Genomic DNA, 23016 nt, shown 5'->3' with positions numbered 1-23016 from the left:
TTTAGAGATTCTAAATTTTACTTTTTACTTATTATTACAATAATCATAATTATTTAAGCTAGATTTCTGGCCATTTTTGTAATAACTCCAACTCCATCAAACTGAAGTCTGATTGTTTATCAGACTTCAGTTTGATGGAGTTGCAGCTTCCTTGGGGTTTTCCTTTAGAGGAAGCTACAAATTAACAAAAGGTCCGCTTTAACTTTTAGGACAGCAGCCCAGCCAGCACATACAAAGTGGGAAATCATGTACATGATGGAATGGGGACACCAGAGGATTGATTTTGTTGTTGAAAGGACACGGTGGAGGCTTGTGATGTGCGACTTAATGGACAGGATAGTAAGATGCTTAGCAGAGACACCATCTCTAAATTCTCTTCAAGGACGAAGTGATCTTTTGATTTAACTCCAGCCGCAGAACATCTCTGACCATGGAACTCTAACTGCTGCAATATTGTCCAACCTGATATCCTCAGTAAGGGTACACGTATTATTTTCATTGTCAATGTATCTATCCATTAACACTCTGATTAACTAATTGTTTGCAAACTAAAATTTCAGAACATAAAGACATTCCCCATCACCAGTTCCCGGAGTGCTAATTTACATTTTATAGGAATCTCTGTTCGCATCCAATCCTGTGATTACTATATTTTTATTGAGCTTCAAAGTACATTTTTGACCTCAAGTTCAAGATAAATTCCCACCACTTTATTTAGAGAGTATTTTTCCTCTCTACAAAGTTACCATGTTCAATGACAGGCTTCATCCCAGCTGAAGACAACACTGCATCTCTGTGCTCCTTCAGCATGTTGCCCGCATGTTTTTCTTCAAATCTCAGACATGGAGACTGAACAAGTTTGTGATCCACCTTCAGATTAAGTCCAAATCCTAACCCCAGGTTAGAGTCCTCCACCGGGACACAGTGACTCGCACGGTGCGGTCAAACAAAATGACAGTTACAAATTGAAGCTGTTGGCTTGCAGAAAGCCAGAGGATTTGCTTCATGTAACAAACAGCGTCAAAGACACAGACAGGTGTGGCAGGGATATCCAAATGGATCAAGTCAGTCACATAGAGGAAAATGTTGCTGTTTCTTGTTTTTTTACGCACAGCAACAAATCTGAAATGCTCACACAATTAGTGTGACAGCAACAATTTATCTAATTCCAAAAAGTAATTATGAATTATTAATTGCATTGCTTTTAAAATACTCTAAAAGTAAAAAAGTAAAAAAAAGTCCATTCATTTACCTTTATTTCGTACAATTGATGGAAACCATTCCCACAGTAAGAAGAAAACAGATAAAAAAAAACCTCTTCAAACATCCATCAGACTTTACAAATGGAGAGCAATCTGTAAAGAATAGAGCACTGATGAGCAATTCTATTTTCTCGAAGGGTGCAATGTGTAAAATATAGATGGGGGATAAAAGGAACATTCTATTCATTTAATAATGATGACGGTGATGAGCAACCTGGATCAAAGACATTTCAGCAGTTGGCGACTGCATTCATTGCTTTGTCTGGAATGCTTTTCTTAAAGCTATTCATATTATTAAAAGCAGGAGAATGAAATGTGACATAGGTCCCACAATGCTCTTTTCCTGTTTTGTTTTGTAGGTTTCTTTGGAAAGAAGCCTTCGCTTTTTCATTCTGAGGAACTAACACCAAACACTTGACATTTTCTATGATCTCTATCATTTTAAAAACATAACAGAATCAGAGGAGCAATGTCCAGGCATTCGTTTCTGAGACCTTGTTAAACTTGTTGTGCTGTTTTTCTTTCCTTTTAAGTTTTAATGCATTATGCAAAAACGTGCCCTGCCTTGATGATTCATTTTCAGTCACCTTTGACCACCTAATCTCATCAATCTGTGTATGTCATCGTTTGGTTGTGAAAAAGCAAGAGCTGTCAAGGCCAAAAAAACCTCTACATGGTAAAAGTCCACCTGAAGATGTGAAGATAAACTGCACCCTCCTACATTTACAGATACTTAAAACCATTTAATGAGACTTGAAATCAATAAAGTGCTGTTCAGTGTATAAATCAAATCGCTCTAAATTTCAAGGCTAATGGATCTACCGATTTACTTTGAATGGAGAAATCATTCCCAACACTTAAGAGAAGTGAAATGATCAGGTTCTTTTCCTTTTTTAGGTTTTTTTCCCTTGTGCAAAGCTGCCATCAAAGCTGAATTTACTTGATTGCTGTCAAAGTAGTGTGGGAGAACATTTAGGAGAACATATACAACTTTATCAGCATTAGTTGTCTACAAATACCTTGAAAAATAACAACACACACACACACACACACTGAAACTTTGTGAATAATCAGTATGAAAATCAAAAAAGAATCTGGCCCTGCCTTTCTCTGTAACTAATCTAAATCCAGTCCTCATATAAACTATCCTCATTAGTGCCCTCTGGGAAAGTCTGATTGGTAATTCTGGACATATTCTGCTCACTGCAGTGTTTATCAGCTGTACAAAAGCATTGAATTACGAGCCTTATCGCTTGAGAATTAAAGATGAAAAACATTCACATACTCTGTTCAGTCGAAAAGTCAGCATCAAATGAAAGTAAATATAATTTGGTTTAATGGGTTTTCATTACAGCCCTTTAGGCAATCCAAACTTTAAAAAACGGAGACTTTTTGTATCCCTTTTTTGTATAAGCTTCCTGTAAATACCCAGCACTGGTGATGCTGAGCTGACGATGCAGAGAACATTGCCCTTATAGCGAGCAGTGCCGAACTGAACAAACACTGTAGGTAAACGGTTGAGCTGCTGTTGTGGTTTTTTTTGTTTGTTTTAAACTATATTGAGGCTAAAGTGCTGTGCACCAGCAGGTGGTGTCAGCTGCTGCAGGTCATGGTGAAACGCAGTAAACGCGATCAGAGCTGAGAGCGGCTGCAGATGAGGTGGTTGACCTTTCTGTGCGGCCCTGTACATCTATGGTGGGAGGGGCTTGGTAACCATGGTGATATCCCAAGACCAACAGCGCTGCATAAAGAGCTTCAGATCCTCTCTATGTATTGGTAAATGAGAATAAGTAAGTGAATTGCATAGTGGCACATGTAAAGGTAGCACTCAACGATAACTAAAGTGACAGCTTGCATTCGTGAACGACCTGGTGAAAGAAACTGTTGCTTTATGCCAATTTCAGCAACATTTTTTCCCGGTGTAACACACCTCTAAAGTGCTACTGTTGGTTGAAAACTGCATCTGAACATCAGCACATGCAGGTGATAAAGACACTCCTGCCATAACGGATCCACACTGACACTCCTTTCTCCACTGATCCAAAACACTACCGGACAATTTACAAAATATTATAAGATACAATAAAAGGAAAGCTGCCCGCAGGACAGGGAAGTGTTTTAATGGTATTTCTATATCAAAATACTTTAGGGAAGAGTTTCTGTTCATTAGGAAGCTGCTGGTATCTTAGCGTTCTGATTGTGGTCATCAGAGGGCAGAAGTTTAAAGATTTAGTCTGTGACTGTGTGTGATGTTGACGAACTGCTGCACCACATACACTCGTTACTGAACTCTGATCCGCAGTGCTGCTGTCATGGATAAGGGCTGACACAGAAGTCCAATAACGTCTTTGTTATGTAAGAAAAAAACCCACAAAGAAATAAAACTGATACATAAGAGATAAAAACAATATAAAAGAGACAACAGAGAACACTAAAGGAGGCAGCATGACAGCGCTGTATTATGCAAGCGACAAGATACAGTATCTATTGCTTACACAGGGGGGTGACTTGATAAAAATGTGTTTTTAAGGCTGTATTTAAAAACCGAGACAGCGCCAACTCCCCTTCAAGTTTAGCTCAATATCAACCTTCAGTTTCATACCACTCACAGCCACTAACAGATGATAAACTGCCCCGAACCAACCCATTCAATCTAACTATCTTAATTAACTCAGGTCTTACCCAAAGAACTGTAAGCAAGCAAAAAGTTTTGATTCCAATTTGATCCAATTACGTTTTGATCTTTTCTCCCTAATAACGCTCTGATGCTCGCTCTCTTTTATCTTCACTACGGCCTCATCTCGACAGACAGCCACTGCAGCGATAATTAATCTCAAACCACCGGCCTGATGGGAATAATGGGCGTCTGGGAAGAATCGATACCACCACGCAATCCTCCCGTGCATCATACAGCTTTTAATCCACGAGAGTTGACAGAACATTGCCTCCACTCAAATTTACACTGCTTGTTCAAGGTGCGTCTGTCTAGCGACTGCGTTAAGAGAAAGACAAGTGATGCCTTCCTGGCTCTCAGGAGGGAGTGTCAGGACTGAGAGCGATTGTCACAGCTGAAGCCCATGTTTATAGATCAGCTCTGACTGAGTGCTCCTTTAGAAAAGGGTCTTCACTGCCCAATCGATGAGGCGATTATATCATTGTTACCTTCCACTTCATTATGGAACAGTGTGAGCTGAACACACATCTTCTAGGCTATATAAAGCTACAGCCTTTCTCAAACACTCCTGTGTGTGTGTGTGTGTGTGTGTGTGTGTGTGTTAATTTGTCCGTGGATGTTTTATTGTCTGCACTGTTCACAGTCTGTCATCTACACTGAGATAGTAGCGAACAAATATTTACCTTGATACAAAGACAGCTCATTAGATGTGTCGCTTCAAAAGAGCATGGTAAAAATAAATCCGCCCAGCCACTTGTGACAGAGATATCAAGGTGCTTTGTGTGTGTGTGTGTGTGTGTGTGTATGTGTTACCTGTTACAGTCGACGTGCAGCAGTAGGTGGGAGGCGCTGATGGTGAGAGCGATCTTGTGCCACTGGCCGTCAGCGAGGCGGTAGGGGAAGGACTCGGAGCGCGGCTTGCCTTTGAAGCGGTAGTGGTAGCGGATCTCCTCTCTCACCCCGCTGCTCTCCAGCTCAAAGTAACTGCAGGGAAAGAGAGGAGGTCAGAGGTCAGAGACGCTCGGTTTTCCAGACAAGGTCTCTGTTCAGCGTAAGGAAATATCTGAATTCAAAGAAAACACAGGTCACAGGTCTTATACGAAGCAGATTTAGAGTTATAACTATATAACTACATAGTTATATAGTTATATATATAAGGTGGAAATGGTTCATCCTCTGAAGGATGTGATTAGAATAAAAAAGGTGAAAATTAGAATTTGACATTTCAAGACACCTTGTCATAGACCAGTGTGTTGGTCGAGGGCAAAGTTTGACCTGATTGGACAAAACATCAGGATAATTATAACAAATACCCGACCTCGTCTTTGGATTTCACTGCTAGTGGATTAAAAATATATTCTCACAATGAAAATTAGTGATTAAACTATGAAAATGAAATGTTATTCGGTCTCGCAGATAATCTCTCTGAAGCTGTGGTCTGGGAGAAACGACTATAATGATTTGCTGATCCAATATTTTTTTTTTTTTAAAAAAGGCCACATAGTCCCAATACCTGAATACACACACTGTAATTTCATGACCCTGCTGACAAAGAATAATAACTTGTGTACACATGAGTGAAAGCTTTGTGTGAAAAGATGTCTGTCAGTTTGTCTAACCAGTCAGAAAAAAGAAAGATATTTCTGTCTCGGTTTCACCCGCTATTCTCACTTTGTGGTGTGACTGCAGGCGTTCGACCTGCAGCTCGTCTCAGCACCATGTGCGTTCTACTCTCCACCCTCATCAGCCACGCTAAATTAAGAGGCAGCCAGCCGCAGACAGCAGCAGCCCAAGAGCCGCAGGCAACCAGTCATGACATTTCAGCTTCCCTGCGGCTGCAAATGACCCCAACACTGAAACCCCTGGCCCCATGGCACACACACATTCACACACACAAAATATACTGTATGTGACACAGCTCTCCAATAACCCAAACCTAGCCAGAACCTAGCGTATCACAATATATTCAGACACAAAAACACAAGACGCACACATACACACAGGGATCAAGCCCATTCAATACCAAAAGCTCAACAGCTCTCATGCATATTTATGAAAGTGAGAGAGGACCCACTCCAGAGAATATCAATCGGGGCTGTATATCCGTCTTCGTGTTTGGAAAATGAATGAAACTGAGAAGAAGTGATAAGAACTCGACACAAACCGGACGGCAAACACGTTATAGGATAAAATATCAAGACATCATTTTCACACTCATTGTATTCACCTAAGTAATGGCTGAGATTTCTACAAAAAAAGTCCAAGGAACACGAGCAGTCAGACGTTTCGACAGCTTGTAAACAAACAACAGTTTGCACAGGGAAACTGTATGCGTAAAAATTACAGTAAGCACAGTAGGCCGATGTTGAACCTGGAAGTCGGCCTATAGATTGTGACGGATGTTTACATTCCAAAGTTTGGGTTATAATTGTCTTGTTCGCCTTCGTCTTCTCTTCCATATACTGGAAGTTCTGTTTTTCCCGGAGGTTTGTTTAAATCCTGTCTGATCTTGTGTTTCTTTCCCTGTCAGACTTAATTTTGGAGATGTCGCTGTGTTCCCAGAATTCAGCAATTACAGTTCCTTGGTGACTACACTGTTCTCATTGGACTTTTGATTATTACATATAGGAATTATCTACATATATATTTTTTAATTTCCCTCACAAACAGAGCACGTTGATTTATCACATGTGAAACATGCTTAACATGTTTATCAAATGTGGATCACCACTTCATACGTGAAACCCTCACATGATACAGACACATATGATCTTCTGATACTTCACATGTGAAATGTGGAATATCACATCTGATGAAAACTAGACTAACAAGACTGGATGTTCCTTGAATGCCTAAACCAAGAAGGGACAAAGAAAAGACAAAGGAAACACGTTGATCAGTGCGTGCAGTCTTGTAGGCTGCAGCTAACTGAGTTCAAACGTTTCCACAGAGGTAATGGCGGTCCATCAGCCCCCCACACAGCAGGCTGTGTTAATACTAAAACAATTATCACACAGTAAATTAACAAGCATCACAGGGACATGTTTTTCTTTTTCATTAAATTGCATTTGCATTGAGTAGTGGCTGATTACTTACTTACTTACTTACGTGTGTGTGTGTGTGTGTGTGTGTGTGTGTGTGTAAAAGACAGCGGTACAGTCAGTGTGGGTATGGCTGGCCAGCTCTGCTGTTTTTGTACAGCATGTCATCACCCTGAAATTAAATGAGTACATCACTCTGTGGCTGCGCCGGGCACCGACCTGACAGCTTGTCTCCATCATGCTGCAGGAGACGGAGCAGCCGATACTTGTCAGCTGGAGAAGAATCATTTGCATCGAACGAGGAGTAAAAAGGAGAACGAGAGCTCTCCAGCTTCGCCTCTTCCACTGATGGAAGCCTCCTCGGGGCTTCGAGAGGCCTGGAATCACTGAACGAGCAGAAACACCGTTATCCTGATTTGACTCATGAAATAATCATCAAAGGCATTAACTCCACTTCACAGCGAGCGTTTATTTTATGAAGCATTAAGTGGTAGCTATTGTATCCCCGCATTACAGCATATTTAATGTAGGGGAACAACCTATTGGCAGGCAGGCCATTTGTAACAAGTGTGTAGCCTGACAAACACTAAAAATGACATGTCTGTTTTGGTGCTTCTCCGTACAAAATACAAACAATGAACCAAACCATTTTCTTTTCATTGCTGTACCTTTTATAACATTTTGCAAAGCCGCTTTTTTTTACTAATGGCAACTGTGTGGATCTAACAGACCTCTAATGTGAGCACCCACAGCTTCCAGAAAAAAAAAAAGAGATTTGCATTTCAAAGAAAATGGAAAATTTTGGCTAGCAGTGGTAGAAGGAGACTATTCTATGATTAGAATGTGTTTCGATTTGATGTGATAGTTAAACTGGACTACTGTGTGGGCCACTATTTTCTGAACAAAAATACATGAATGAGCTCAAAGCAACAAAGATGACTGATTTAACCGCACAGCTGCTGGCTAAATAAAGACAACCAGAAAGACATATATGGTGAAAACAGTTTTCTTTGCTCTGAACCAAGCAGCCAAACTTTGTTTTGTATTTAGGAAGGTTCCATTTAAAAGTGTATGAATTGATCTGGATCACCTAAACACTGGCCAGCATGCGATATGGAAGGCTGCAAGGGACACACTGCTTGTGTCCTCCAAATTTGGACAAGAAATGCTCCTGCACTTTCGTCCGCATTGAGAGAATCCTTTCAAAAGCAAAAGGCTTTGTTGGTCAATTATGATGCATTCGGTCTCGGAATATGGATTTCAGAGGACAAAGCCCCTGAACTGGGACACAGCTTAAGATTTCCTTCTTATTTCTAGTAAATCATTTCAAGCAAAGGCAATTTTCCTTGCATTTTCAGTGGTCTATGTTATTTTTTGCAAGACTGTATGACTACATAATAAACACAACTGGCATATTCTCTGTTCGGGCTCCACAGTGTTGGAATAAGCTCCCCACCAATATATTTTATCTTTCTGTCTAATAAAGTCAAGTTTCCACAACGGTGTCGACGAAGATGCTCCAGGTGATATGACAATAGAACTGGAATCAATCCATTCTGAATGTTTACTTCTGGAAGTTTTGACATTTGTCTTGGAAGGAATGTGCAGAGACACACCGACGAGTTAAAGCAACATACTGACACATGGTGTCACATAATGCCACCTCCCATACTGTATGGTACATATAGAGCAGTGACTATGTGTGCACCACTCTAAAAATATTCATTCAGCATGAATTTATCATGTGCCTTTAGGCAGCACAGCATGCCGTTCAACTGGATGGGTAGTGCTCTTATATTTTCACGATCACTGTTTCCTTAATAGGATTTAGAAACAGAGGCACTACACGTGACACTACAAAAAGAGGAGCTATAAGTTAACGATAAGCTATGATCACCATATCTTGAACCTAACATATCATATGAATTCTGTATCTTCATTTTTACTTACTAATATAAAAATGTATGCAGCAAGGACCTGTGGTGGGAGGACAATGTGTTTGTACTGATGTTGAGTTATTGTGAACCCACCACCATGACGGTGGTGTGTCTTTGCTGTGAGCCCCACAAACAAAGTTTCATTGGGCTCTATTTCAATTGGGTGGAGGCAGAAATCGTAGAGACAGATATCTCAAAACCTTGACATATACAAACAAAAATATCTGTATGGTTAGATACCACTAGAGATGAGTGAGAAATGTGCTTATTCGCCTTCTTGTGGAGAGTTAGATGAGAAGATGGATCCTGTTGAATACAGCCAGCAGCTGGTTTGCTTAGCTTAAGTTAAGCTAAACCTAAAAGATCTTTTTTGAGGAAATGGCTTTCCTGTTAAAAGCAGAATACCAAGATGAAGTTTGTTCTAGACAGATAGCAAAGATATATTAACAGGCATGCAGAAATATTCAAGATGACTTATGACCAGTGATATTATCACCATGTTCATAATAAGGAACATAGGAAGAAAACTTCTAATGCCTTCACAGTATTATATATGTGCTGAGACCAGGAGAGATGGTGCTTCAAACTGCTGAGTAATAAATAAACAGCCACAGTGGCGTGGCCTGAGATGGGGGGGCTGTGGGGTCTCAGGAGTGCGGTGACAGCTCTGGGAAGAAGCTGTTGCAGGTGACAAGTGGTCTTCATCAAAATGCACTGGCGTCATCTGTGAGAGAAAAGTTTTGGAAATTAATGGCTGCCCAAGAGTGCAGGGTTGGCTGTAGATCATCCTGTCCTTTTTCTTCAGCCCGGGTGTCATGCAGCTATTTTATGGAGGGCAGCTGACAGCCAATTATCTGTTCAATAGGGAGGTCAACGCTCTGGAGCTTGTCCGTGGAATGGGAGGAGAAGGAGGTAAACCAGATACTACTATGGAAAAACGCACCAGTGCCTTTACTTGCTGACCTGGAAAATGTGACCGGGATTGGTTGTGAGGCATTGTGCTTCAGTTGTCACATGAAGACCACCCTTGATGGGAGTTTCTGGATTTAGCAGATGGTCTCATCACATCGGAGGGTGATGGCAAATAGGTGTAACTTTCACAACTGAGCCCAGCATGAGGTATATATATCAAAGGGATGTGATGAGCAAGAGGAATTCAATTCTCGTATTCTCAGTTTGGAGAGTGTTCAGTGTGACATTAGTAGGTGGAATCGTTGGTTTACAGGGTGCCGAGGAGGAAATAAAACATCCACATCGGTGCTTCTCCCAAAATTCAAAGACACAGCTCAGGAATAGATTTCCATGCATTTATTACCCTGGCGTTCATGATTTGAGAGAGTTAGTGGCATTGGCCCTCCCTGCGTCGAAAGACATTTTTGGGGTTCGTGATGTTTTTCTGCCAGACAGCTTTTTCATGCTGTTCCCTTTATGAGGGTGGAGGGCAGCCGAGAGGCTGGTGAAGGTCTCTTGGGTCTGAAGACTGTTGGACAGGTGGAGTAGGTCTGGTTGTCTCAGAGGCGTCAGGGGGATCCTGTCATTCAAACTAACACCAACACAGTGGAGGTTTCTGGGAGGTGTGGGGCAGGGTGAGTCTAAGATTGCCTTTTTGTTGATAGTGTGCAAGCAGAGCCATGTCGTGCTGTGTGAATAATTTCCTTCCCTGTGGGCTTGATGTTCTCCAGGGTTCCTTCCCTATAGGCTTCTTCAGCAGATGTGGAGCTGCACTGCTCAATCACGCGTTTTGTTTTCGAAGGCAACCTCACAGAAATTGAGGCAGAAACTGCAAATGTTGATGTCAAAACTATGTTGAGCATGCAAGAGCCGTAATATGTGGCGTCTGTGTTTCTCATAGCAGACCAGTTGCTGATATTCAGCTCCCTTCTCATGGCTCTACTAATCAATACTTCATATCAACATTGGATGATGACATGTCATTTGAAAGCTCTAGCTTCTTAGCCTCTTTTAGCTCATAGCTATGATTTTACAGCACATGTAAATGATTCAGTCTCACCACTCTCATCAACATCGTTCCTCACAGCAGCAAGAATTACAACCATCTGGTTACAAAAAGTGGAACATCTAGCAGCTTAATATTTTTATCACGAGTTAATAAGCAGAGTTAACACACACACACAAACTCAAGAGACTCTCCAACTGAGTGCTAATGTTGGAAATAGGCAACTATGTTTGCTAACATGTCAACCATTTTATTAACTTTATAAGGTCATAATGTGGTTTGTCACCTTCTTGTGGAGTTCTTTAGCCTTTAAGAGGCCAAAAAAAATCAATGAACACAGCTTTAACTCACAGTGGAAAAACTAATCAAGTCTGCAGAGTTGATAGTGTAAGTCCTGTTTCCAGCAATGTTATCTGTTCTATTAACAGGCATGCAATTATTTGCCAAGATGGTTTGCACACACCAGCAAGAGCGATTAAGGGAAAAGCTCAGTAGAACATAACTTGAAGAACAAAGACTGAAATTCTGCATTTTGGTCAGCCTATGTTCCTTCACAGAAATTCAGAAGAGGACTGAGGAGCAAAAGGAATCATTGTTAGTCAGCATTTGTACTGTATTGCCTTATACTTTTTTTTTTTTTTGAGCAAATACCACGGAAGAATAATCCCCGGATTGCAAACTGGGTATCTTTCCGAGGTGAAAGGGCCCAACTCATCCCTCACCCCTACTCCACGAGAGGGATCAGGAGTTCAGGATCGAAGCCTGCAGGGCTCCTGTCTCTAACATTCACACACAAATCCCATCTGATGGCAAAATACATTTTGAAAAACTCTGCAGATCAAGTTTAAGCATAAAATAAATAAACACAGACAGAGAGAGCAGCAATTTACCGTGGCAGCCCGGCACAGCATCAAACTATTCCTGTTTTTCATTTTAAGAGTTTTCAGATCATCTGCCAAGGAATGATTAACCAAATTGCAATTTTGGCAAATTAGGATTGCACTACTTCTTAGCAACATGTCATCCCACCTGTTTTTCAAGGCTATTGTAAAGAGTATATGTTAGAATCAGATGCTGGGTGTTAATTTGTCACATTAACAAGACTTCTTTTAATTAAGGACTAATGGAATTCAAAACTACAAAGAGGAGACCCATCTGCTACGATAACATTTTACTTGCCCGGGTTGTAGAGACTCAGGAATGAAACGTAAGCTTGTACAGTGTAAAGATGTAAAATGTACAACAGATTTTGCAAAGCTACTTACAGGTTTAACTAATAACTAAAATTGCTAATGAACTTCATTTTAGGAAGAATGTTGAAAATACAAACTCACCAGAGAAGGTAATGTTCAGCAATTTATCAGATGAAAAAAAAAAATCCATGTCAGGCAGTTTTACTTCAGTGGTAAGGAGGTGATTTCCATTGAAGTCAATACAACCTACAGTACTGTATATTAAATCAACACCATCCTTGATTTAACATGGAGTAGGTCATGTTTTTGCTACTTTACACCTGTCAGAAATCTGAATTTGTAAGTGACTGAATGCTTAAGTTCCATCTGATAGCTGTCTTGGATCAAGGCTGCATTTACATTTATTCATTTGGCAGATGCTTTTGTCCAAAGCAATGTACAAGTGAGGTACAATCCAAACCAGGGTTGTTCTTGTGCTCACGTTACAATAATATTAATGTTCAGATAAATACAATTCAGCATTGGGGCAATTATTTACTTCATCCAACTTCCCCGTGCTTACTGACCAACATTTACAAACTTTTATCACAAAGTCTTATTTAACAAGTCCCTCTCTCCCATCTCTCTGTGCGTTTTCAACTCCCATCACACGTTGACTTCGGCTCAGCATGTTTCCTTAAAAGAGAAGAACCTGTAAGTGCTTCTGAACAGAGGCATGGAGGGAGAGACGGACCTGTAGGGTGACAAAGGGCACGCAGATGAACAGAGCAGCTGGAGGAGCTGGCTGAGCATCTTTGGTGTTTGAGTGCTCAGGTGGGAAGAGCAGTGGAGAGACAGGGCTTTGAGTTAGTTCATCACAGAGCTACTGCCACTTGCTGACAATGAGAGCGTTACTGGGAACCAGAAAACTGCTGGCTAGGCAGAAATAGGCTCCTTTTGTTCTATTCAGCCTAGTGGAGCAGCAATAAACCTTCTCTCTAATTCCCCAGTGCCGGGCACAAGAAGAAGAAAAAAGTTTCTTCTGCTTTTGCAGCGGGTACCGAGAAATGTTTGCATTCAAAAGACGTTTTCACTTTGAGGATGAGGAGAGCGGAGGATGAAAGGGGGAGGAGAGAAGGATATTATCATATTGGGAGGAGAGGAGGTGGGAGGGAAGAGAGGACGGTTTGATTGTGCTGAGAGAAAGATGAAGAAGTAAAGAAGGGACAGAGAAGGAATGTATGATTGGATTTGGCCGAGTAGGAGAGCTAGCGGTCTGTTAGCTGGCTGAATGGGAGGCCTGTGTTATAATGGGAAAGAATGGGCATCGGCTGAGGGCTCTAATAGGGCCTTCAGAGAGGATTCAGAGGTTGAGAACAAATCCTCAGTCACAATGGAGCACAGGTCTGCACGGAGCCAGTCAAAGCTCTGTCCATCTTGCCAAATTTAATTACACTCGCAGTGTGGCAGCCTGACTCACACAACAGCTCGTCTCAAAATAACTTCAGCCTGCTGCGACTTGGCTACATTTGCATCCCAAAGTCTGCTTTATGATACTCAACGACACACAATATTTGAAGGAAAACGAAAGATTGAAAAATCAGATAACTGACTGGAAGTTTATACTGTTACACTTAAGAAATAAATGTCAAAATATTCAGTTTCAATTCAATTTCATCTGTAAATGTTACATTAGTAAGTTCAAGCAAATTACAAGAAAGAAAGCGTATTCTGTAACATAGCTGTTACCCCTATGGTGTCTGGCCATGCAGACAGTTTCAGTTTTCTCTGTTGATATTTTGAGATACCCACATTTGAAACGTCTGCCACCTCAACAGCAATGTTTCTTTCCAGAGACAGCATCCCACTACATTGGATAATCCACAGATCTCACTGTAAACAGACATAATTATAGTTCCACGAATCCTCTTAGGCAGGAGGTTATGGTGGACGGAGGGGTCAACAAACCTGACTCGACCTGGAAGACACACCTGCACACATCCCGTTGCTCTCTAAGCTTAAGCAAGTGGTTTTTGTGCCTGAATCTACCTAAACCTTCACCATAGTGGTGGCAGATCAGAAAAAGTCATGAATAATTTTTGTAACATGGGATCAGAATACACCAATATTGGTCATTTTGGAAGCCAACGACAAATTATGTACTTTTCTGTTTTGGTTGGAGGACGTACTGCTCAAAACTTGGCCAATTAAAACCACCATGTGTATGGCTACATACCGCTATGGGTATGTACAGAAATATGTCTTGTTCCTGTTGGAACCCTTTAAAAGCCACCACCCCTACAACAACCACTTACTTCTGAACAATAATGAATGTCATAGCTGGCTTAGGAATCAGTATATCAACGGGGTGTGTTTGAGTGCCTTTAATGCAACATTTGCTTAGTTTGAGCCCTCCTCCGAGCTACATATGCTGCATGGTGTATGTCATTGTGCCTGGAGGAGGGCGACAGTACAGTCAGCTGGCTACATTTAGCCTCGCTGTTGTTTGGCCAGCCCGCTGTGCGGCAATTATGCCTGCAGGTAAGAGAGACACTGACCGAGACAGAGAGAGAGAGACAGACGGGAGACTCGAAAGCAACTCAGGGTCACCTTAAGAGCATAGCAGGCGCCAACACATTTCTCCTCAAGAGTGGATCATACAGGAGGTGCTTGCAGTAAGAAAACTCAGGCATGCACATACACTCTAGTGGAGAAAGTATTCAGATTCTTCACTGACATAAAAGTAGCAACACCACAAAGTACTCCATTATAAGTAGCAATCCTGCATTCGAAACTAAACCAACGCATCATCAGCAAAATGTTCTTAAACTTATCAGAAGTTAAAGTACTACAGTATAGGCTTATTATTACTGTATCATGTATTAACATGTAGGCAGCACTCGCACTTACCTACACATTCCTCTGGTCACAGTTAGGCATATATGAATATATGCTTATATATATATATATATATATATATATATATATATATATATATATATACACATATAAAAACACACAAAAACTAAAGAAAAATCTGCATCATATTCAAATCATAATGCCTGATACGTCTTGTGTTAAGGTCTATGTCTGTGTTAAGGTCTATGTCTGTCTAATTCGTCACCTCTTTGTACTTTGACGCACTGAGAAATAAAATAAAATTGTGTAATATGTCGATATTAATTGCTTACAATTAAAAGTATTGTGTAATAAAAGGTTTGTCATATGTTTGACCTGAAATTTTTAATTTATCACTTTTCACGACTTCACTCCAACGTTGTAGCTACTTCTTTGAAGCACTATAGCTTTAACTTAGCATAACATAGCCTTTGCTTGAGTAATAAAAGTCTGAAGTGCATCTATCAAACCTGCAGCTATTTTTCAGTGCAGTGTAAATGGTTGCTTTGTTTACTGTAATTTAAAAAAGGACTAGCCTTCCCTAAAGCTCCCTTCATCAGTTGAGGGACCCTATACTTCACTCTCCCATTGTGTATGATTTTGCCTTTGACTTGACTCCCAGCAAACACATATACACACTCCCTCCTATGCTCACTTTGACTGTGTGTTTTACCGAACTGAAGGCTTTTACCTTCAGAGCAGTGGAAGAAAATCAATGTTGCCTGCCCTTTAAAAACAATTCACAGTGTCTCAGGGGTCCAGGGGTGAGCTTACACTGCTGCCACTCGCTGATGTCCTACAGCCATCACATTCTGCAGCAAAATTCAGTCCATTGCAACAAATTCAATAAGACTCTTTGAAACAGTTAAGAGGAGATTACCAATGTTCACATTATAACCCCGAGAAAAAAGAGATGTACCCGTTTCTGTACTCTCAGTTACAAGGCCATACGTCCTAGTAATCAGTGTAACAGCCCCAGTCAGATATGCTGAACGTCTGTTTATGCAGCATTCTACGATAAAAGTTAACATTATCAGCATGCTTGGTATTGCTTAGTACTTCACATTCATCTTACAGACACAATACATGGAAGGTTATCTTTCTGCCCTGAGCATACAGGAGGAAACGCTGCATTATTCCATCCCTCTCCATCACCCGCTGACTTACACTGGCAGAGGAGTAATCTCACACTGATCTTTACTTTACTACACCTCATCAACAGCCATCTACAAACAGCTATGAGTGAGATGAGAATTCATCTCTGGGTTTAATTTAAAACCAGAGCGCTCGGTAACCCGTGGAAGTAAAATTGTGCAGAAAAAGGAGCTGCAGGCCAAAATGAAGAGGATTACAGATTGATTACCTGTGTTCTGACTCGTGGATGGAGAATATGACTCCCGACGTGGAGGACTTCTGCTGGATGGAGGCCAAGAAGGTAAACTCACTTTTACTCCTGAACAGCTGCACCACTTTCTCTGTGATGTGTGCCGGGGCGTGAACTGCTCTCCCAACATCTGAAGGAATAAAGTAAAATGGAAAGAAATCATGAGCTTGTGTAAACTCTTTTCACAGGCGACGTGCTGCCTGCCTCCTCCATGTGCACTTGCCAAATATGCAAGCAACATATTAAGCTAGCTAATCACACATGGTGAAACACAAAGTAACATCTTTACACTTAAATATCTCATCAACAGTTCTGGCAGTTCTGTCTGGCAGTCAATCTGTTGATGCCAACAGGCTTCTTACACGAAACTAGGGCATGTAAATTGATGCTTAGACAGTAAACTTTGCATAAAGATGTGTGTTTGTTTATACTAAAGAAAACTTTATATCTCTCGAGGACAGAAAGATTTAGGACTTATAGCAAAAATAAATCCAGCTACTTCTGGACAGAGCTGTTGCCTACAGTTTTGTAGTTTGCCTTTAAAGGATAATTTCCGTTTAGTACGATTTCAGTCCTATTTATGTAGTTTTTGACAATAATTTCTCTCAGTTATGATAACTTTGTACTCACCAAAGTAATTGCTTAGATCTGGAAAAACGGCAACATTAAAACATGCCCGAAACATGAGCAGTCAGACGATTAGACAGGTTGTAAACAAGCCAAAAGTTTAGCCAGCATACTCAAAATAATTAGTACGGTCGGTCAAAGCTCAAACCAGGAAGTCATTTTGTAAACTTTGATGGATGTTTACAACAACAGTTCTATTCATAATTTTACCGTCTGCCTTCAGCTTCTCTTCAAAATAATTCTAGCTAACCTTGAAGTAGGTTGATGTTGCTGCGTTCTCAGATCTCAACAACTGAACCTCGTCATTACTGGTATGTCATTATTAACGATAGGAATGCTGGCTAAAAGTACAGTGTGATATGCAACTTTTTGACATTTAAAGCAGCAAGATAAATCACACCATTACAGAGTCTGTGCGTGACCACGCATTTACATACTGTATATAGAAATCCCCCTTCTGCTTGTAATTACTATTCCAGGGAGGTTTGAGAGTCAGCAATAATAGTGGCAGAGAGGGTCAAAAGTGATTCAATTTTTTTTTATTGAGTTACAAATGAGAACAAGTTGATTTCATGGTATACTGAAAATGACTGAGCCGCCTTGACTTCTTCCACAACAACACTTAAAGTTCAAGGAAATCCACTGTGAAAAATACAGGTTTTGCATGATGCTTACAAAGTCAGTCAGTAATCGTGTTAAATAATCTTTAATTTTTGTGTTTAAGTGAACATGCGTGTAGGAGGAAAACGGAAAAACTTAGGGTAGGAACAGTAAACATGTGTCTGAGCCACCAGAACTGAGGAAAGAGGCTCCTGTGGTTCTGCACTCCCAGCTGTACATGACAGACAGTCCAGTGGAGAGGAGCCTGTGGCTGTCTCAGCGCAGGGCTTTTAAAACTCCCCAGGGTGACAGTGGCCCGCCTGCCCTCACACTCAGCGTTCCCGCTGTCACGGCCCAGTCGATGGAGTGCCACTTCCCCCAGCCCACCAATTTATTAGATCACTCCTTCAAATCTGCAGAGACACTGGCCCTATTTTCATGACGTTAAGATTTCAACTGTGTTTTTGTTTTTTACCTTCACCTGACAGACAAGTGGGGGGAAAAAAAGGAGCTGTGTGTTGTTCTTCAAGGTCAACAAATTGTTTCCACATGAATTCAATACCATTTAAACTGCAGTTATTGCTCCTCGTGTAAGTGCTTAATACAGTCAAGTTCACACTCTTCACAGCTATGATCGATACCAACAAATTGTAGTAATGAGTCCCGCTTGAAACAGGCAGCAAACAAACCAAAGCAGACACTTACTCCTGTACATACGAGTTTGGTTGCAAATGAGAATGGAGAGTTGAACTGTATTTTATCTGCAGCGATTAACAAGTAATGCCAGGGCTGGAAGACCTGTAGTTCTACTGGCTCAGATGCTGAGACTAAACACCAGAATTCCTCAGTTATTCTGAGTCCATGTGATAACATGAACCTTAACGTGCTAACAACATTGAAATGCAACAAGTCCTCACACCTAAATAACAACATGCTTTAGGTTGTTTGTCTCTGCTTTCCAGAATGACCAAACCAATTTAGTTGAGTTGAGATCCAGAGTTAAGGCCTGGACAACTTTAGAGAACTGAAACAACTTGGTAGAAGTAAAAGTTAGAAGAAACCAACTCTGAATGTACGCAGGAGATGGGATACAAACACCAGTCACCAATGCCAAAATAAGACACTTTGTACACAACCATCCATTGTGACCGCCTCCTCCTGAAAGGTTTGGTGGCATTATAATACATCACACTACTCCCAACTTTGCTTCTGGGAGAGGAAAGTTATTTTACACATGATCACTACAGGTCACTTTTCAGAAAAACGTAGGTTAGGTTGTTTGCATCAATGACCAATGCTGTGGGTTTTGTGTTGACAACCCTCTCTTAGGGTACGTTTTTTGCGAGGAAACAAAAAAAGCAATCCCCATAGTAAGATTTAAATCAAGAAAGAAAGGGTGGCAGTTTAAGTCAGCAACCTAAAGTGAAACACTTGAAAAACTGAATATTAAAAGAGAATCAATGGCTCTTCAGTAGAGAGACATTTCTGTACAGAGCGCTTAATACACAATTACTGACAGCAGCACTGTAAACACAGCAGCGTGTCCTTCTACTGTATATTTTCTAACAACGTAGGACTCTAACAGAACATTGATTCTAAATGTACAGACAATACAAAGGTGAGTGCTGTTTTTATCTTGCTTAGTTTGTACCTGAAGATTGGTCAGATTCTTCAAATAAGCAAAGCTGAAAAACGATAGAAAATCTTACAAACAGAAATCAAGGCCAGCTACCTAGAAACAGGTTTCAAAGTCGAATGCATAAAGTGTTTGATAAGATTATTTTTCTTCAAAAAGGAGATTTAATCATCCTAAAACAAGATTTTATGTCTTCCTTGAGTGTGCTTCTTGTTAATGTGCAAGGTTGGCTCATCTGAGTAGGTCACAAAGTGCTGTCTCAGTCATCACATCATCATATTAAGCCCTGACATTCTCTTTCAGTCATGCATTTACACTGAGCACACAGTTGAAATCTATTAAAGACTCTGATTTATAATTTGGATCTGTTTTGTTTGACACTGAAAATTACCATATTGAAAATTATAGTTTACATTCTTAAATTGCACTTGTAGGTTTTTTATTATCCCCCAATAAATACTTTGTATATTATACTAAATAAATACTATAATACTAAAATATGTTGTTTTTTTTCAACGTGATTAATTGCAGTCTGCTTACATGTAGATGTCTGTAACAAGAGCTCGAGAGACATAATGCTAGCAGATGCTGGTTGGCAGAGGGCTTGTAGACACAAACCTAACATCATTAAATTTGACACACACACACACACACACACACACACACACACACAGTGCCAAGATGATAGTTTACCAAAAGTCTGTCTGTGTTTGTTTACAAATTCGGCTGCACTTAAAACGTAATTGGCCAATGGAAACCAAAATTACAAAAATGGTTCAAAGCAAAGAAAACAAGCTTTATGTGTGATCACGCCCCGACAGTCCACTAATAATGATGGGAGCAGAGCTAAAGCAGTGCACGCTAACAGTCTCCACTGTACAGCAGTCTGAGGCTTGTAGACATAAACAAACCCATTTACAGTGACAGGAGGAAACAGGTAGAGCGGGAAGGTTCATCTCCCAGCAGACCAGATGAAGCTCAGTGTAGCAGGCAGCAGCCGGCTGTCACCCCCCTCCCTCTCGATTTTACAGCTCATCACTTTAATCAGGAGCCTGGCGGGTCCTCCCCCAGCTTGGGTGAGTCTTACAGATGGCCTCTTTAACTGGCAGTGAGGACGAGGAGCTCAGCCGCGGACAGGAGAGACTTCACTCGCCAAAGACACAGCCGCTCAAGTCTGTGTGGACTTCTGTCCGGCCTGATATGGAAAAAACGTGTCAAAGTGTCACAGCCAGATAAGCACATTACTGTACTAAGCTCAAGTCTTTCGCCAAGGGCACAAACTAGATCGGGGCAGAGTTTTCTAGGAGGCCAGGGTGCAGCAGGCCAGCAACTAGTAAGAAAATGTCTACCAGCCTTCCCTCTCCAGCTCACCAAGAGGACACTACTGTAAATCACCTCTTGCAAGTTTGCATGTTTGTGTGCGCACTGCTTATATTTGCATTCATTCTATTCGATCACATGCATAAATCATGATTTACAGGGCTGCAAACTCGCCGCCATAGAAATTCACATTGCTTTTTTGTTGTTTTTGTTGGTGGTGGTGGTGGTGGGGGGGGTATATCTCTGCTCTGCCTGGGAAAATCACAGATACACTTGCACTTAATGCAGAACCCTGCTTGATTATATGTTAGAAATGCAAACTGAGATTAGCCCCTTTGTTTTCAGTTGCTGTTATTTGACTGAATGTTGCTGTTTAACAGTTACCTTCCCCAAAGAGAGACAACTTCAGCTGTGAAAAGCACCACTTTTAAATACAGGCAAAGTGTCAAAACACCCAAGCCTGTTATTTTCTATGTCATATCCCTAACTCACACAGCATCGACACATCTCAGCTACTGTACTTTAACTACTATGTATGTGATTATGTGTGCCACGGGCGTCTTTAAATGACATGATGCTATGTAATGTGGTCAGTGGAGTTTCATCTGCCGACCTACCCTGCTGGTCAGATGTTTATTTCTTTGGCTTATCTTAATCTTAATAATAATGCAGATAAAGAAGTAGTCGTGCCCTCACATTTTAAGGCAAGAACCTACAGTATGATGGTTGGACAACCATAGTTTGAATCTGATAATCATATACAACTTCAAACTTAACTTTAAAACAGAGTTACAAGGCACTGTACATGGGGAAAATGAAGACAAGTAAAATCAGGCAATTCAAAAAGAAATAAACTACAATCCAATGCAATGAAAAGACATATTGTAAATGGAGAAATAAATACATTAATAAACATTATTAAAAGGCTTTAAAAAAGAGATATAGGGATTTAAAAGATGTTACAGAACCTGTAAGCGACATGCCTGAGGATTTGACCTAAAGATCCTCAATGTAAAATGAAACAATTATGATCTAATTATCTATCACATGTAGCTGAGATGGGCGACTTGCGGCCGAGTGCTGTTGAGCCAACAGTCACAGGATGTAAGCCATGCTGCGTGGTTAATAGCTTGATATTAATATCACCATACTCCATGGTGAAATGTATCCTGATAGCTAACTGGCTAGCATCAGCCTCCAACTATTAAATGATACAATTGCATTGTAAACAACACCCAAATGTGTATTATTTACCACTGCTAAAACTGGTGGCAGTCCTGACAGAAGACTTTCCTGTTTGTTAGTTATTATTTTTGTTGCTTCAGCATTCTGTGTCTGTCATCAATGTGAAAGTTGGACATTATTTTCTACTGCTTCAGAATTCAGTTGTTGTCTCATCCAAGTTCTCCCTTTTAGGGAATTCTAAGCTAAGCTAAGGTCAGCACCATGAAACCATGGCATCAATGATACAAAATATAACACAAGACCTTTGTTTTATATATATAATTATTTCAAAAATGGAAAAAAGGGAAGAAATATCTCACTTATATCCTCACAAATCAGCTATGGTGGCTCAAGTGTGGCAGTAGAGGCATTGAACTATATATCTATATATATCTATATATATAGATATATATCTATATATATAGCTATATATATATGTGCATCAATGGCCGTTCGTTCTTAATTTCCCTAGCATGTTACAAACGTTCATGGTTGTCTTTCTTCCTCTCTGATCCTGCAAGAAGCCAGTCATCTTTATTTCCACACTTCAGCCCTCCAGTCATCTGTACATCCACACATGAAGCTAGCCAGCCAGTCATCCATCCAGTACACAGCAGACTGTCCCTGAGGAGCTAGCCTGCTTTCGGCTGCTCAAGGCAGGTCTGCAGTGGAGAGGAAAAAGCAGAGAGACTGGACTGCAGAAGAGGGGATGGGCTGGAAATCAAGATAAAAGACTGAGGCATGGCTGGAAATGGAAAAAAAAAAACACACACACGCAAAACTCTCAAGGATTTAAGGTAATGTTTAAAACAAAGACTATATGTCAACAGCTGTCAGAGAGCAACAAGTGATGCCATTCTACCGTGACAACAGCTGAAGCAGAGATGTTGAGAATTCAGTGTACAATTTCCATCAAGAGCAAAATGCAAATAGCAATAAACTAAGAAATGCAGGAGCAGAGACAATAACAGAAATCACCAAATTAATAACTGAACAAAGCAAAGCGGTACGGTTACAGCAAAATGCAAAAAATGTGGGAATAGGTTCAGAAAGTGCACAGTGTTCATACAAAAAACAAAGGAGGAAGAGAGTTTGACGCACGTGAAGGAGACTGTGAGTGCATGTCAAGCAGCCTACAAACACAGCCGAGCTCTCAGCAAGCCTCTCCTAAGTTGACTTGCATTTGAAGAACTCCTCGGCTGCTGAAAAATTCATAAATCTGAATTGATAAAACATTGATGATTCAGTTCAAGTTTCCCTTCCCTTTGCGGGTTTACCTGACTG

At 40.7% G+C, this 23016-nt stretch overlaps 1 protein-coding gene across 1 annotated transcript in view; it reads right to left on the bottom strand.

Annotated features, from left to right (window-relative positions):
- LOC139282486 (protein kinase C-binding protein NELL1-like) overlaps positions 1–23016 on the bottom strand; it is a 203036-nt gene that overhangs the window by 157013 nt on the left and 23007 nt on the right. Inside the window, exons 3-4 of the mRNA XM_070902231.1 lie at positions 16305–16455; positions 4750–4920 (exon numbers count right to left, since the gene is read on the bottom strand). Coding sequence (XP_070758332.1) covers positions 4750–4920; positions 16305–16455 — 322 coding nt within the window. The remainder of the gene's footprint in view (positions 1–4749; positions 4921–16304; positions 16456–23016) is intronic.

Source organism: Enoplosus armatus, chromosome 1 (genome assembly GCF_043641665.1).
Source record: "Enoplosus armatus isolate fEnoArm2 chromosome 1, fEnoArm2.hap1, whole genome shotgun sequence".
Taxonomy (NCBI): Eukaryota; Metazoa; Chordata; class Actinopteri; order Centrarchiformes; family Enoplosidae; genus Enoplosus; species Enoplosus armatus.
Note: the sequence above shows the minus strand (reverse complement) of the source record. Positions and strands in the feature narration are given on the sequence as shown.